Raw genomic sequence first — 17,414 nt, forward strand, 5'->3', positions numbered from 1 at the left:
GATGACTTCTTTATAACAGAAGAAAGGTGTTGGTATTTTTGCTGTTTCTAGAAAGTTCTGTGCAAAACAGCCATCAGTGGGAAAAACCCCCAAGCACTTATTACAGTAAATTTGGACAAGAAGAGGAATAAAGTTAAAAGCCCAGTTAGAGGTTAAAGGCACTGCAGAACACTGAGTGCAGGGAAGCAAGAAATGGCTAAAGTGTGTTTGATTGTTTCTATAAATACAGATATGTAGGAATGCAAACTGAGTCACTGCTCCAGGAATTTACTGAGCAATTTTAAAAGTTTGCAAGAATCATAAGTAACGTGGCTTTCAGTCATCTGCAGAGAGGATCCAGTTTATAATGATGGTTCCAGTGTCCCTGCTAATAATTCCAGTAAAAGCGGTAGGGAATGGGCAGAGGTTTACCCTGAGAGTGCAGCAGTGCAGACTGGTTCATCTGCAGAATTTAACAAAATAATCTTACTGAGCATTTAAATGTGTTAGTTTCCCTGAGAGTCTTTGCCAAAAAAAGATTCTTACCAGTATCTGTCTCTTTTGAAGTAAAACAAGGCTTTAATTTGTTAAATTGAAATTCTCATGCCTCCGAGTTTGTGAGAGAACCCTTCCCCCATGCAGAGGGCAGAAGGAGAGAGTGGAGAGAGTTTTTCCTCCCCATTATCCATGCTTTTAGACAGAGGAGGTTTCTCCAGCCACTGTGCATGTGCTGGTGAATCTAATGGGCCTGGACCTCAGGAGGATTTGGCAAAAAAAATTTGGAGAGAGAGAGGCAGGGTCAGAAGCAAAGCCTTGTGAGCTCTTCACAGGCTCCTCTTAATTCCTGTGGGCTCCTCTTGGCCCATAAACATTTTTAAGGGTGGATTAAAGCCTGCATGGCTTAATTTCCTTCTCACTGTCATCCTCAGCAGCTCCAGATCCAGGGCTGCTCCAAACTATGCTCATGCAGCTCAGCTAGGTGTTCTAGTTACTAGACTGGGTGGTGCAAATAATGCTGTACTTTTGGCTTTCTGGGTGGAACTATTCAGGAGTAATGCAACAAGACTTGAATTTTTAGGTGTATAAGCCAGGCCAGGATGTGTACTGCAGCTGGTGGGATAGCTTTGCAGTACTGTGGCCCTGTGAGCCTGGTGGTAACATTCAGGCTTGGTTTGCTGGAGAGAGGCATGTATTCTCTGGGCCTTAGAGACTTTCCCAACCATTTGTGTCTGGGATGGTACTAGAAGCAGCTGTTTCTAAACCTCGATGTGTGGGCTATGGGTCATTATTGCATTAGTGTATTCTGCAGAAGACCTCTGATAACCATGTATGACACAAGAACCAGGCTGGTCCTGCAGAGATGTGGAGTTGCATTGACTTCCCAGGGTTCCTGCTTAGTTTAAAAATTTCATGATGCTTTATTTATATGATATGATATACGATACTTTATTATATGATATGATGCTTTATTATATATTATATTATATTATTTAATGGTATTATACGATACTCTGTGATATTTCATTATATGGAGCTCCTGTGGTTCCAGTTCCTACCATGAGTTGTGTAATATCCCACAGTGGAACTGAACAGAATGTTCCACATGTTTTACTCTACTCTTGTGTGCTGGTGTCCACAGCAGGGAGTGACTAAAGCTTGCAGGCAAGAAGTGATAGTTTACAGAAAGAACACCCTGAAATCAGGTATTTTCCTGTTGTGTTTTCGTTGTGAAATGAGTGTATCTCTAAGACTTTTCTTTTGGTCCAGTGTCCTGCGCCGGGGTCACACTGCTGCGTGCAGCTGCCTCTGTGTTGGTGATAATGGGAGTGAGCAGCACCAGAGTTGGAGCTTAGTTTTCCAAAAGACTTGCACATTTCTGCAAGACTTGTCCCCCCACAGGAATTTTGGATGGAGTTCTCTACATTTGCATCATTAAAAGAGTTAGTCTGAAGGTTTCTGACATAGCTATTTTTAAATACATGATTGTAAATAAAATTTTTCTTCTGTGACATCAAATTAACAGGAATTAAAATTCAGCCTGGCACAAAGAAGACCAACATTGCTGAAGATGATAAAGTTGTACTGGTTTACAGAACTTATGTTGGAACATAGTTTCTATGTTTATTATACATCAAAAATAACAATAAGTTTCTAATATAAAATAGATTCTTCACCTTGGTTGTGCTACCTACAGTACTTAAAAATTCTTATTTCTGATTTTGTAGTTTATATTCCCTCACTTTATATTCTCTCAAATTTCGATTTTTTGAGTAGAGGAAGGGTCATGGTAGGGCAAACCCTTTTTGCATGTAATCCTCATCTGTGCCTCCTTCTACACTTCTTCCCTATGCAGAAGTTCATAGAGTTTGAAGATGCACTGGAACAGGAGAAGAAAGAACTACAAATCCAAGTGGAACACCTTGAATTTCAGACTCGACAGCTGGAGCTGAAGACCAAAAACTATGCAGACCAGAGTAAGCAAAGCTGTGCACCAGACACCATTATACACATGCCTTCCACACACATACAATACTACTTTAAAAATAATCTTCATCCTTTTTTTTTTGGTTTAGTGTAATTTGTGCAAAGCCCAAAATATCTGGTTATCACTTACTTTGATGTAAAATTCTGGGCTTTCCCGAGGGTGGGATGTACCCGCACTAATTCAGTAAAGGCTATATTTCTTCTCTTTTGTGGTCTGTCTCTCCAGATGCAATGTGTAAGATTTGGGCCTTTGAAACCTGGTTTCCAGTTTCTCCTTGTAGAATCTTCCATTCTTATAAAAATCATCACACTAATTATTTAGTTAGTTAGTTACTTAGTTTATGTATTTGTTTTACAAATACTTCCTTAATAAGTGCAGGCATTGAAGTTCCCCTCAGAATTTGTTGGTGTTTCGTCCAGTACTCCTGCTCCTCAAGTAGCCAGAAGGGCCAGTCCCAGAGGACAACAAATTGTTGCCAAACTAAGATGCTTACAGGGCACCAGGCTACTGCTGAAAAACTTCTGTGGTTTTATTGCATTTATAGTGCAAAATCACTGGTATTGGGAAGATGCAGGTACCCATGAACTAAGAGTGTAACAAAGACCAAATCCCATAATTCTGTTTGTTTTATTCAGTAGGTGTAAATTAATTTCTAAAAAAATAGGCTTTGTTTCTCAAATAGTTCATTTTGTGTGCCAGGCATGTTAGCTGATAGTTGGGAATCTTCTCTTGGCAGTTTCTCGGCTGGAAGAACGTGAATCGGAAATGAAGAAGGAGTATAATGCTCTGCATCAGCGTCACACAGAGGTAAGATATTATCTTTCTAAATAAATAAGTTCTTTGTCTATATCTACATGACTATATCATGTCAAAGAACTCAGCTTTACAATCCTAGTGATGACTAGTGCTTCTGAAGTTGGGAACATCAGAAGTACCTGACTGGAGGTTGTAAACAGGATGGAGACAGGCTGTGTTCACTGGTACCCAATGGAGCTGGCACAAACTACGACACAGAAAATTCACTCTGAACAAAGTAGTAAAAACTGCTTTCCTGCAAGGGCAATTAGCTCTGGCACAGGTTGTTCAGAGGAGTGTTGGAGTTTCCTTGGAGATATTCATAAGCCACCTGGATGCGGTCCTGTGGCCGTTCTGTGTGACCCTGTTTCAGCAGGGGGTGGACTAACGGACCATCAGACATTCCTTCCAATCTGAGCTGTTCTGTGATGCTGTGCATAGTGCCCTGCTACCTCATCTCCCATTGCCAATGAGCCTCTAGACTTATGTTGTTTTTTCAAGGCTCTTTGGTTGTGAGATTCAGCTGAAGTGATTTCGAACACTATTTGCTGACAAGTTTTCTATCAGATTAGACCATTCACTTACATCATCAGCTTAGAAGGCAACAGTAAAAACAAGGAAGTCTGCAGAAAAACCCAGGGGACTGGAAGTGGATACCACAGAAAATTAAACAAAAACAGAAAATGAGTCTTTCCTTCTCATCTCTTTGCCTCATGGATTTTTCTCTCCTCACAGATGATCCAGACCTATGTGGAACACATTGAGCGATCTAAGATGCAGCAAGTTGGAGGAAATAACCAAACTGAGGGCAGTGTACCTGGGAGAAGGTAGGGCCATGACCTTTCCATGTGACACGTGTCACCTGGGAACTCACACACTGAGTGTGTGCATTTGAGAGAGGAAACAGAGCAGGATCTTTCCCTGGGGACATGGATTGTAGCTGAAGCTCTGTGTTAATGGGTTCTGGGTGAGTTGTGGGTACTTGATGGTGAGGAGCTTTCTCTGTTGTTTTACAAAGGTGAGGCTTTATCATGCTGCTATTGACGGGGCCTCTGGAAAACATGTTCATGTTCTTAAGTAGTGTGTAAAAGTTTATCCATAGAATAGATGGTGTCAAATAAAATGTTTGTGTGCTTGCATGTCTTTGTATGTGGGATAGGCAGCAAAACCGTAGCAATTAAATGCATTAGCCATTACAGGATTTTTTCAAGTTGTTCTTTCAGAGGAAGCTTTCTATCAGTCACCAAAAATCCCACATATGTCCAAGAAAGGGATTTTCCTCCCTTCTTGCAGTGTTTGGGTTCTGAGTAGAAATAAATTGTCTAAAATATAGGAATCAATTGAGAAAAACAACAAAAAAAAAAAGCTAGATGTTAACTTTCCTGGGCAGATAAGCGGTGTAGAGGGCTTGAGAGGACATGGTCTAGAAAGAAGCAGTAGCTTGTAAGTGCTCATCTGTTCATAAAATTTCCCTTACCAGACTGTTTTTCTTCCTTCTTTTCGATCCCTCAGTCTGGAAATCCAGAGTGAGTTCCCAGATCTGATGATCTGATCCTAATCTTAGAGATGGAATGGGATAAGTATGTTAGGCTTGTTTCTCTCCCAGCTTACACTTCTGGAAGTAAGAATATATCTGTGGAAGTGCTTACAGTAAAACCTAAAAGTACCATAGGCAAAAGCAAACTTAGAACATCTCTCTTTTAAAGAGTGAGTCCTGTGTGCACCTGCCAGCTTTGAGTCATAGAATCATAGAATCTCCTGAGTTGAAAGGGAGCCACAAGTCTCATTGAAGTCCAATTCTGAGTTGGACTGCATAGTAGAAATTGGTTTTAATTTCTTCCTTTCTAAAAAGCTTAAAAGCTTTTACTTCCCTAACTCTTGAATAAGCTGATATTAATTGTAGCTTTATGTTAACATTCCATGAAAGAGTGGCCCAGTGAAGTGTTGCTGGTAGTATCTACAACACTGCCAGTCTCAGCTGGTGAAGGGCAAAATTTTCATCAAGAATGACCTTTTCATGTCAGAGAAGTTTGTCTTTTATCCTTTAAGTGTGGCACATTGCTAGTGTCCTTGGAGAGAAACACTGTATGTCTGTGAAAAGCCCATGATGGGACTGTGATCCAAGTCTAGGAGCTACCAGTGGGAAATGGGAGTTTTTAGTTAATTTTTGCGTGTGTGTGTGTGTGTGTGTGTGTGTGTTTTTGGGGGGGTGTGTGTGTAGCTCTGTTTGTTGTGCTTGTGCACAGCACCTGGGCCTGGTGTGTTTTGATGTAATTGCACAGCTGGAGGGAGGAACACCACCAGTGTTTGTGGATCTTAGTGCACTGGGTGGGGGGATAGGCATAATTTCTCATGACCTGCAAAACAAATTTGGGTGCATTTATTTAAAATAAATGGGGCTAGGGAGAAGTTTTTGCTGCAACTTTTGTGGAGGTGGTGTGTATCAATGGCCATCCAAGAGGTGTAATGAGTTTGTACCTGTCACTATTGAGTAAGAAACGACACAGACTCTCCAGAAGGCTGGTTTGCATAAAGCTCACCTCTTTACTTCAGATCCTGTTTTATACATTGTTCTGATACAGATAGACCTGGTTGATCAATTAATCAATACATTTCACCTAATTGGCTAATTAACAAGATGCCCTTCTTATAAGCAATTGTTGAGGAAACAAAGAAAACAGAGAGGAAAACACCACCTACAGGTTGTTTATGAAAATAAGCTATCATTGTTTATCTTCAACTCCCTAAAGTCTGTCAAACCAATTCTGGGAAAACTTATTAAGTTTTCTCATTCTCTGACCAGGCTGTCACATCCACAGTACCTACTTCCATGTGGCATGGGGGTTGCAGTGCACGTGTACCTTGTGTCTGTGTTAGGTTGCATGTTTGCATGACATTTGCTCTCTAATGGTTGTTCTTTTTGTCTTGCTTTTTGTGGAATTGCTGCTGTTTGGCTGTTATGTTTGTCACTGCAGTCATCGCCAGTCCTGGAGGAAAAGGTAAATCCTATTGCTGCATCTGAACTTCATTAATCCAAGTGTTGTAGGTTGCTGTGGAGTGGTGACAGTGTGATGCTGGGAATGTATTGTACTGGCATATTTGCTCTCTGTGTCCACTGGCACCTGTGCTGGACTTGCTGGTTCAGGGGTGCTGAGGGAGCCATGGAGCTGGGATAACACAGCAGGGAGAAGCTTGTGCGTGCAAATGCAGAAGACACGCAAGTTTGTTCCCAAAACAGGATCAGATGTCTGGGATGGGATGTTTACACTTCACATCCCCTAATGTTTTAAAAGTCATAGAATCATAGATCTGTAGAATCGTAGAATATCCTGATTTGGGAGGGGCCCATAAGGATTATCAAATCCAGCTCCTGCCCCTCCACAGACACCCCAACAATCCCATCCTGTGCCTCAGAGCGTTGTCCAAATGCTTCTGGAGCTCTGGCAGCCTTGGGGTTGTGACCATTCCCTGGGGAGCCTGTTCATTCATTGCCCACCACCATCTGGGGGAAGAGCTTTTTCCTGAAATTCAACCTAAAACTCCCCTGGCACAGCTTCATGCAATTCCCTCAGGTTCCAATAAATTTCTTCTCTCTTATTTTACACTAGAGAGCAAGCCATGCCTGATTTTTGAGTGGAAGTAGAACAAATGTCTGTGTCACTAAGTTTCCAATGGCACTTTTGGCTGATGATTGGGCAGGGAGTGCTGTGCACAGAGCCTTCAAAAAAGACTACTTCTCCTCTTTAAATGCTGGCAAACAAACTGTAGTTTTGTTATGTTTTGTAAACTGTAGGATGTTGCTTGTAGAACATCCTAATTCAGGTTTTGGCTACTGCAAGCCTTTATTGGAGAGTGCACTGTTCACCTTGTAACTCAAGGTGGAACTATCAAGTGTTAAGACTTACCCTGGCTGATCCTGGAAAGATTTGGGTATGTGAGAGCAACTGCAGCACTTAAAGTTTAGACCGGGATGAGTCTAAATCAGGATACTTTAAATTTATTTGCATTTAAATTTGGTAGCCAACTTCAGGACTGCAAAACTAGAGCTAGCTCTTCCTTCCCCTTTCCTGGGAGGTTTTAGAGAGGCTTGAAGGTGTTTCCAAAGAAACTCATCAAGGAAATTTCCTAACAGTCTGTGCTAAAATTCTTTCCTGAAGATTCTACAGCTTCTGATGCTATAGAGACCCTGTGCCTCTTTAACAGGGACTGTGAAATTCACACATTTCCTCTCCATTTGGTGGCTCCTGTATTTCCTTGTGTGTTAAGTATGTATGTTTACATATTAACAAAAAAGAAAACATATAATTTAATGTCTGTCAGCCTACTTTGGGGGGAGCTTTTATGTCTCAGTGCTGCCAATGAGTTATGTCAAGTCATTGCAGCGTAGTCACTAGGATATTCTGGCTGCACCACTGGTTTGACAAGGACTGTCCTATGAACGTTATAGGAAACTTTCTTCTGCTCCATAGACCTGTGAAAGCAAGACTCTCTTAAAACTGTAATTTGGTCCTGAAGAAAAGGAAAGATATAAACCTAATGGTTAAAGCATCTCAAAAAATGGCCCAAGTTTTTTGTTTTCTGCATAAAAAGAGAGATTTTTTTGGAAGTAGACTCTTAGAGATCCTTGGGTTATTTCTTAAACTGTATAACTAAGAATTTTCTGATATTGTAGCATAAAGTGGTTCTGATTTCCAGTTTTGAATGCCTTTATGATCTCTTCCACATAATTAACTCTACTTTCTGTGGTGCTTGTATCAGCACCAGGGTGAAGATTTCCTAGGAGGGGAAAAATTTGCCTAGTAAGCTTTTGTAGAAACTTGAAATCCAGCTGTTAGAAGCTTTCAGGTCCTTGGAATGATAGCAGTGGGATAAAGAGAAGTACCTACAGCAGACAGGCAAAGGTAATTGTCCTTTGGCATCCATGACCTAGTAGGAGCAGATGTAAGTGGCAAGTTACAGTCATAAACTGGGACAAACAGCAGTAGAATGTTTTCACTAAACCTTCAGTGGTTATTTAAGTCACAAATAGCGAGATGCCTTTGGTAGTGGAAAGGAGAAGTTACAAGGAAACTGACAATTCCTATCACATAGAAGTCTGGGTTTGAATCTGTGGAGAATGATAGAATCATTATGGTTGGAAAAGACCTCCAAGGTCATCAAATCTGACCTTCAACTGGATGCCCTCGCACCCAGTAAATCATATTGCAAAGTGCCACATCCACACGCCTTTTGAATGCTTCTGGGGATTGTGACTCCATTACTGCCCTGAGCAACAGGTTTCCATGCTTAACCAGTCTTTGAGTGAAAAAAATTTCTGCAATATCCAACCTGAATCTACCCTGGTACAACTTGAGGACATTTTCTCTTGTTCTATTGCTTGTTACCTGTGAGAAGGTTAATGATGTTTTATCAGTGATTTGTGTTCCTCCAAAATCCAGTTACATGCCTCCTCTCTGAGAAGGTTTGTGTGTGAAACTTCCATGTATGAGTCTAGCATCTTCAGGAGAGGATTTTAGTGCAGATTCCTAGGAAAAGTGCATGCGAAGCAGGCCATGCTGGAAATACCTTTCTGCCCCATCTTGCCTATCCAGGACAGGCCACAGGAGGCCTTTTTGCCTATTTGAGGTAGGCACTGATGCAGCAGTGCATCATGCTGTGGTGGCTGGGCAGTGCTTAGAGTGAGAAGGTTGGGCACTGTGGTTTCTCTCAGCAAACATTGTCTCCTCTGCTGGACACTCCATCTCTGTCCTTCCTAAAAGAGCTGGCTGGTCTACCACTCCCTGTGTTAGTGTGTTTGCTCTGTCCCAGGGGCCCTGTAGCAGTTGTTTGCTGTGGTCACAGGTGAGGTGGCTGCCCTTGTTTCCCAGCCTGGGCATGACACCCAATGCTGATGATCATTACAGAAAGGCAGGTGGAGGTCTGCTGTTACTAACAGCGTGCTACAGAAGAGCAGGTGTCATCACACTCCCAAGATTAAGCAGAAGCCCTGTGCAGGAATAGGTGAAATAGGATTGAGTCCAAATATGGATGCACATCACACAGAGAATCATTTTAGTTCAGCTCGGCAGGGGCTGGGTTTGGCAAGCTGGTGCCACAGCCTTTCCACCTCCTCTGCTTTCTCTAAATTTTCTCCCACTGAAGCTTGGTCTCAAAATCTGTGCCAGCTTTTTTGTTCAGAATCAGACCTGCACTAGTGAGTCCCTGCAGTTGCCAGAAAGGAGAGGATGAACAGAACACACTTAGAGACACCTAGCAATATGCATGTTGCATTTATTTATATCTTTGTTTAGTTTTTGAATTGTGAGTGCATTGTAATATGGGTATCAAGGGAGATCAATGAATACAAGTACTCTCTTCCTTGCTTAGAATTGGAAGTGATCCAACCCCTCTGGTTCCTGTTGTTGAAGCTCACCAGATTTGGGGTGGAATGTCATAAGTTTCATGTAGATGACACTTAAAAGCCTTATTCCTCTCCCTGTGGTGACATCTCTAGTAGCTATGGAGCTTTTATTTTCTTGCTGTGAGAGTTGTTTGCCGTGGCTTATTTTCCTCCAGTACTTTTGTTTCTCAGAAGCACTGACTTAAATTGGCTGCACTTTCATGTTTCTCCAAATTTCTCATACTGATTGAGCAGTCAGTTGTACCTGTTAATGGCCACTGACCCCCTCTATCTTAGAGTTTCCCCAGGAGAAGGTATTACTCTAGCAGCAGCACCACGGGACTGAGAGCCACCACCAAGGAAGTGTGGGAGTTCAGAGTTCAGACAGCTGCCATGTGAGGGTAACAGTTGCAGTCCAGTTTCTAGTAACTAGTATTTCATATACTGTGCTGTTTGTTTTCTATCAGAACCATGATGTACCCAGCTAACACATTTTCCTCTCTCTCCCTGTTTGTCTCTTTAGCAGGAAGGAACGTCCCAACTCCCTGAATGTCTTCCCCCTCGCTGATGGCATGGTACGTGGACAGATAGGGGCCAAGATCGTCCCAACACTAGACCACTGGCACCTGAGTGACCTCGGCCAGCTGCAGTCCAACTCCAGCTACAAGGTTTTCTAGACCATCACAGAGCAAGGGTTTCCCACTCCTTCACTGTTGCTAACATCTCACATTTTCATTAAGCTAGAGACAATCTGTGTCCGTAACCCTTTGCAGCCTCTCCCTTTGTGTTTGCTCCCATAGTAGCGCTGCTAGATGTGGGAGGGTATTCTTCTTCAGATCTGGCATATGATGCAGGAAGGATTTGACACAGCTCCTCATGCTGCTTTGTCTCAGGGTTAATCTCCTTTACTTGGCTGGCCCCAAGTTGAGAGGGATGTATGTGGAGGCAGTTAGGGATTGAGTGAAGAGAAATTCTTCACTTCTTAATAGCTTATTTCAGAGAGGACATGGTAGAACCTGTCCCTTCTCTCCACTTTGATAAGAGCAATGGTTCTGCAACTCAGGTGGGGCCAGGCATTGGGTTGCACTTGCCCTTAAAGTGTTTGTCATTTTTTTCTGATCTCCTGGCCTTCCTGTATTCACTAAAAAGGGCTCCTTCTTATCCTCTCTGAATGCCCAATTCTTGCACTGTGCTTAAAGGTCTTATATTCCTCTTATGCCTAGTCACTGCTCTAGACTTGCACTGTCTACCTTCAGTACATCTGTCACCATTACTGCTCTGCCTTCTGCACCAGGTCTTCGAAAATCCTCACAGTGTTGCACCTGCACTGCAGCAGCTCATGGGGCTGCCTGGCGCATCTTGAGCTCTGCTCTGCCATTCAGGGGTCTCCTCTCCGCTATTCAGAGATTGGTCTGACAGATCAGGCTATGCATGGTCCATGCATTTCCCATGAGCCTCTTCTTCAAAGGTCTGATATTTTGCTGACATCACTCACACATGACTCATCTTCCCAGTATGTACCTGACAATTCTCACTATCTTTCGTTCTTCATGAGGCCAGGCTGTACTTACATTTTAAGTGTCCTTGTTTACTTTTTATTACTATATTCTATTTTAGTTGTTGTCATTATTTTATTTTTGCATTCAGCTTTACATTTATTTTATACAGTGTTTTGGAGATTTAAAGTCCTTAATATTTTTGTTTTTATGTACTATGCTTTCAGTGTTATAACCATGTGGCTTCTCATGGTGAGATATGACTGCTATGAATGTTGGGCCTTTACAATGCATTTTGGAGGTCACTACTACACAGTTGATGTTTAGGAGGTTTACAGGTATGGCTGTAGGTAAGTGGTGGCTGTGGAGATTATTCTTTGGGTGAGCTGTGGGTTTTGGAGAATGCCTCCTGTGCTGGAGAGAAGAGCTGTACTCTTAGCACGATATTTAGCATTAACAGAGCACTCAGACAATAGAAGGAAGATACCTGCTTCTGGGCTGTGAAGAGGAGCACGTAGGTAGTACATACATTTGGGAGGAATTTCTCCAATGCAGGTTGGAAGGTTGATAAAGTGTGTTTTCTGGGGAAGTACAAAACTCACATCTGTAACCAAAGAGTAGTGAAAGACTGGGGTAATTACTTATTCAGATGTTCAGGGTAAGGGGCAGGTTATGTCAATAAACAAGAAGTTACAGGATATTGCTGGCACAGATATTACCCTATAGACACTGATGATCCAGGGCTTTTGAATGACATCTGGTTCATAAGAACAAGGAATGACAAGTGGAGTGGACCCACCTAGGTGTCTCTTACACAGCTGAGATGCTTCTGAACTTTGCTTATTCTCATAGACTTAGAGTGGGTCCAAGAACATCCCTGAAATCTTTCATCCAACAGCAGTTTTGTTTGAGGAAAGAGGTTTTATGGTTGCACTTCACACTTGATAATCTTTGTCCCTTTGCACATCTGAAAGCACAGAAGGCAAACTGCAGTTGAGGTAGTCCAAAGCTTACTGGAGCCTATTTATTATCAAAAATCCTTTTTGACTCTTTTTTTTCTTTACATACTGGGAAAGTAGCTCCTAAATCAGGAAATTGAAGTAGAGGTGGGAAGTGTGGTTTTAACATGTAGCAGCCTAAGTGCAAAGTTCTCATCTCAGTCTTGATGCTGAAACCAGGATAATTGAAGGGAGATGGTTTGGATATTCATGTGGGAATGTGTGTGCTATTTAGACTAATAATGCTGAAAATACGCAAAATGTGGATTGCATTTAATGGCAGGGCCATTGTAAAAAACCTGAGTTTCCAGTATAAGTGCGCAGGTGCAGTGTAAACCTTTAGACTTCTGTAGTGCAGTGTGCAGCAGAGCATTTTAAGATAAGCATACAGAGGCCAGTCTAATTAAAGGAAGATCTCAATAAAATTCCAGATTTAACAAAAATAAGGCTGCAAAGGGTTAAATCACCATTTTTTTCAGTCTTCTCACTCATCCCATATTGGATGTTTTTGTCATGTTGTGAAGCTGTTATTAGTACAAGAGAACGAAACTTCCAGATGAGAAAAGTGAAACCCTGTCACAGCTTCGAGGTTTGGGGGCTCAGAGCAGCCTCTGAGCAGAACCAGGATCTCTCTAGTACTTGCACAGGACGAGAGAGGCCAGTGGTGAAGATGAAAGATGGGTCTGGATGTGCAGGTGAATGCCACTGCACCCAGTTGCAACTCACTGTCGCATATAACTCTCAGCATTAACTATGTCACCTCCCTGCAGGCAGTAATTAGAGCATGCTGCCCTTAAGAGTGGGGAAATCTCCTTTGAGTCTGAGAGGTCATGGTGCTAGTCAGGGCATTCCTTGTCTGACTGAAGCATTGTGCTTTAATTTACCAACACAGCTTACAGTGTAAAATCCTGACAAAGCCTTGAAGACTCCCTGTTCCTCAAGAGGTGATGGTACAAGAAGTGGGGCTGTAATGTCTGTTTGCACCAAGAGCTGTTTTGCACTTTCCATACTGAGAATCCATCTCCTGTGTTCATTTCTCACCTTTCTGAATTCTTGGGTATTGTCATCCTGCCATTTGGAAGTGGGAGACCACACCTGTTTATGCTGTGTTCTCAAGCTGGACCCATGCCTGCCGAGCTATGTATAAGGTGGTTTGGGGACATAGGTCTCCTGTGTCAGACAAGCCAGAGTATCCCAGATCAGTGTCCACTCTGCTTCTGCAGTTTAGTGGCAAAACCAGTTTGCTGTTTTCTCATCTAGGTGTATTGGTGGCTTACAGTAATGACATCAGTCAAGACTTCTAAGAGGCCACTTCAGATCCTTCCCGAGCAATATCCATATTGCCTTCCAGCCTTGGGAAACACTGGCCTAGTTTGCTGCAGGTGCCAAAGCCCTTCAGCTTTCACTGTACTCAGTGTGAGCTACAGGTGCTTTTCTCCTGTGATAAGGCCACCTTTCTTGAGATCACATACCAATGTGATTTGTGAAGACCAGTATTCAGTATTGAAGGAGTTATCAGCCTTATTGAAGCCTTATTGAAGAAGGTTATCAGCCCTTTCTACAGGTGGGATTTGCTTGTTGAGCTCAGCACGAGAACTTGCTGCTTCACTGTGGTGGTAGTGCCCTGTGTCACCAGCAAACAATGGGACATGTAACTGGTACAATGAGCAAGAACCATGCTCATAATGCTTTAAGGCAGCCATACACCAGCAAATGGGACTTACTGAAATGTATAATTGTGCTTTTCCCTTTCTGTTCTGCTGCCCTGGAATTGCCACAGTGCCCCCAAGATGAAATGTCTGAATCTGGGCAGTCCTCAGCAGCTGCCACACCGAGCACCACGGGAACCAAGTCCAACACTCCCACATCATCTGTGCCCTCTGCTGCTGTCACCCCTCTGAATGAGAGCATCCAGCCCATCAGCGAGTACACCAATGGCATCACCAAGAGCAATAAGAGGGCACGAGAAAAGCGTAACAGCCGGAACATGGAAGTCCAGGTCACACAGGAGATGAGGAACGTCAGCATAGGTATGGCAGCTGGAGCTCAGGTACTTGGTCACTAACATAATCAACTTAGCAGTGCTTGTGTCACTCTGTTACAGGGAGAGGCTGGGAGATTGCACTGTAAGTATAGAATTTGAGGAAGCCTGACTTCGAAAGGTACATGAATGAGACAGGGTTAATTGGATGTTAGCAGTTTTCTGCATAGTAAATTTTTGAAAACATCAGTTATATGAGTAATTTCACAAATTCATAGAATGGGAACAGGTTACTGAGTTCAGTTCCCTGCAGTGATATGCATTCATGTCTTGGAACCTCTTTCATGAGCACTCAAGTCACGTCTTAGGGTGAGCTTTTGGGAAGCTGTTCCTGGATCTCATCAATATGAAAGTTAAGAGCTTATATTTAGTTTTCTGTCTGTATTTATTTGTAAGTATTTTATATCCAGTTGTTCAAATGCCAAATTTGTCTGTGAGATTAAATAATTATTTTCCCTCTGTGCTCTTATCCCACACTCTGATTTGCTTAAAATAATTGTACCCAGCTGTTTTTCTCAGCTAAATTAGCTGATATTTTTTAGTCTCTTTCTTATACAAAGAACTCCCACACCTGTGGAAGCTACAGTTGTTGTCTCTTAATTTTCCAGAGTACTTTAGTAATTTGAATTAATTATTTTTTGTCAGGAAAGCCATTCTCTAAGCTTTAGCACCAGGCTGTTAAATAAATAAATGATTTAATAACATTATAAAAGCCCTTCAGCTGTGCCCATGTAGTGTCTGAGCAGGTCTGCCCTGGATTGTGAGACTTGCAGTGGCCATCAGAAATGAGAAGTGATCTGTTTTACATGTCATGAACTTAAACTACAAAAGGACTGTAAGATTTATCAAAGGTCATTAGGTTAATATGCAGGAGCACAGGGGTAAACATGGGTCTATGAGGTTGACATCTGAACCAGCTGATAATCTTCTTATCCAAGTTATTCCTTGGGAAGCAGAAGTTATAACTAAGTTATTACTGAAGCAGAAATAACCATTCACAAGCTGGTTCCTAATGAAGTAAGACCATAAACCAACATATAACATCTTTTGCTGTAGCACTGAAGGAGAACTGAGAGAGGAGAGGAGACTGAGTCCCAGTCTGTATTATCCTGAGGGCACCCTCAGGGTCACAGATGTCCATCTGTCAGAGGCTAGGAGAGTTGTCCATGGAAGCATATGGGTTCTGAACAGCCTGCTGTTAGATTGTGGTCTGGCTGTGACCATGAAACACTTGTATCAAGAAAGCTAAGCATGGATGTCAGTAGTTTGAATACCCTATAAATACCCTGATTTTTACAGTTCCTGCTTTACAAGCTCATTTACTATCAACAGTTTTCATGCGTCAAAATAATCTCTTTTTTGTATGTGTGCAATTGTGAAGTGGAACTATTTTTTCCCCCACTTTCTTGGTGGAAGTGTGATATGGCTTCCTTATGTGGTCTTCATATTCAACCTTTCAGCTATTTCTCACCCCTAATAAGAAATCAATTCTCTATTATTAGAAGTGATGCACATACTTGAATTTTAATAATGTATTTTATACATCTGTAATTAAAATGTCTGTCAGTGATGCATGTGCCTTAGAGCTGAACTACCAAAAATGCTACTCAGAGGTATTTGCAGAAAAACTTCCCAGCTTGGTAAAATAAAGCTGAGGAAGGCTGTGCTTGTGTTAGACCCGCTGGGTGTGGATGCCTGCTTTGGCAACAGATCCACATCACACTTTGTCTTCCAGCCTGGGTTTGCTGCCAGTTGGCACAATGCCAGCCTGAAAGAAATTAACACTTCAGTTGTCATGGACTTTGTATATTTGGCTACTGAGATTGTCTGGAAAGGTCAAAAATGTCACATCTAAGTTCATTGAGGGACTAATGTAATTCACAAATTAGGTCATTAATCTTTCAGAAATTCTTTGTGTGAACAGACACAGTGTTCATGTTGCTTGTTCAGAATAGGTTAAAGTCTGGGCTTTTGAAGAGTTTGGTATTCAGTAAACAGGACTTGACAAGAGGAAGGAATTCCTTATTCTTTAAATATTGGCTTCAGGTTGCAGATTACACACAAACCAGATTTCATTTATTGGTTTTGAAGTCAAGTTTCACTGTAATGGGTATCTAAACCAGTGCAGACTTGAAAATTTGTATTGAAAACCTGTTTCTGTTAAAACTAAATAGTGCCAGTTCCTAACAATAGTAATTTTTATGAAGCTGTACAGAAAATCACTGTGTTGCCTTCAAACTCAGCTAATGCTGTCTGGGGATGGAGGAGTTGTTTATTGGCAGATAAAAAAGGAGTTTTAGAATTTACTTCAACGGATAAAATATTTCTGCTGATCCCATTTTAGTGAGTATTCAGGGCAATGAGTTTAGTGATGCTTTGGAATGGGGGTGGGAAGGGGAATGCTTATGGTGTACCTGCTCTGGAATTGAGAGACCACCTTCAACTACTTTCTGTTCTGATTTTAAGACTTTGAACATGGCACCACGAAATTTTCAAATCTCAATATTCAAAGCTGTAAAAGTCCCTTCAAGAAATACCATTCTCTGGAAGTCCTGATCCTGTATGTGATCTGTACTGTCTTACCTAGGGATGGGCAGCAGCGATGAGTGGTCCGATGTCCAGGACATCATTGATTCCACCCCAGAGCTGGATATGTGTCAGGATCCCCGCCTGGAACGCACGGGTAGCAGGTACTGATTGTGACTTTACCCTGTGTGCTCTGTCACTTGGCTTCATGAGTAGTGACAAATGGATGCTCTGGCTCATAGTGAGCTCACAATGCAGCTATTTGAGACAGTCCATATATTCTGCCTAATATCAGAGGTCCTGACCTGCTTTGGGTTCTCCAAAAGGCAGATGCCTGCTGGTGATCTCCAGGAGGATGTGTACAGCTGACCCAGGAGTGGACTCATTTACCTTACTGGTCTGGGGGTTTAGAGAGATGATTGAGCAGCAGAAGTTTTAAGACAAGAAAAGAGAACATGGGCTTAAGCTGTTAGAAATAGGGAAAAGGTGCATTTGTCCAATAAAACCTCAGTTCTGAATTCCATTTTAAAACCTCAAGTTTCTTTCAGTTCTAATTTTGTCAAGTATTTGAGGAGGCAGGGCTGCCCCCCCAAAGGGAGGACAAACAGAGGTAACCTCAGCAATCCGAATCCCACAGGCTTTGAGCAGTGAGGCTCAGATCACTGGTAGTGAGCCCTGTCAGCAGCCCCAGACAAAGCAAGGGTGTGAATTCGGT

At 42.2% G+C, this 17,414-nt stretch overlaps 1 protein-coding gene across 27 annotated transcripts in view; it reads left to right on the forward strand.

Annotated features, from left to right (window-relative positions):
- MAPK8IP3 (mitogen-activated protein kinase 8 interacting protein 3) overlaps positions 1–17,414 on the forward strand; it is a 72,556-nt gene that overhangs the window by 20,555 nt on the left and 34,587 nt on the right. For 11 of the 27 annotated variants that reach the window (XM_058035861.1, XM_058035862.1, XM_058035867.1 and 8 more), the window contains exons 2-8: positions 2,333–2,453; positions 3,201–3,271; positions 3,995–4,086; positions 6,235–6,258; positions 10,162–10,306; positions 13,913–14,162; positions 16,761–16,863. In XM_058035861.1, coding sequence (XP_057891844.1) covers positions 2,333–2,453; positions 3,201–3,271; positions 3,995–4,086; positions 6,235–6,258; positions 10,162–10,306; positions 13,913–14,162; positions 16,761–16,863 — 806 coding nt within the window. The remainder of the gene's footprint in view (positions 1–2,332; positions 2,454–3,200; positions 3,272–3,994; positions 4,087–6,234; positions 6,259–10,161; positions 10,307–13,912; positions 14,163–16,760; positions 16,864–17,414) is intronic. The other 16 variants (XM_058035868.1, XM_058035873.1, XM_058035879.1 and 13 more) reach the window with 7 other exon arrangements.

The sequence above is a fragment of the Melospiza georgiana genome, chromosome 16 (assembly GCF_028018845.1).
Source record: "Melospiza georgiana isolate bMelGeo1 chromosome 16, bMelGeo1.pri, whole genome shotgun sequence".
Classification (NCBI taxonomy): domain Eukaryota; kingdom Metazoa; phylum Chordata; class Aves; order Passeriformes; family Passerellidae; genus Melospiza; species Melospiza georgiana.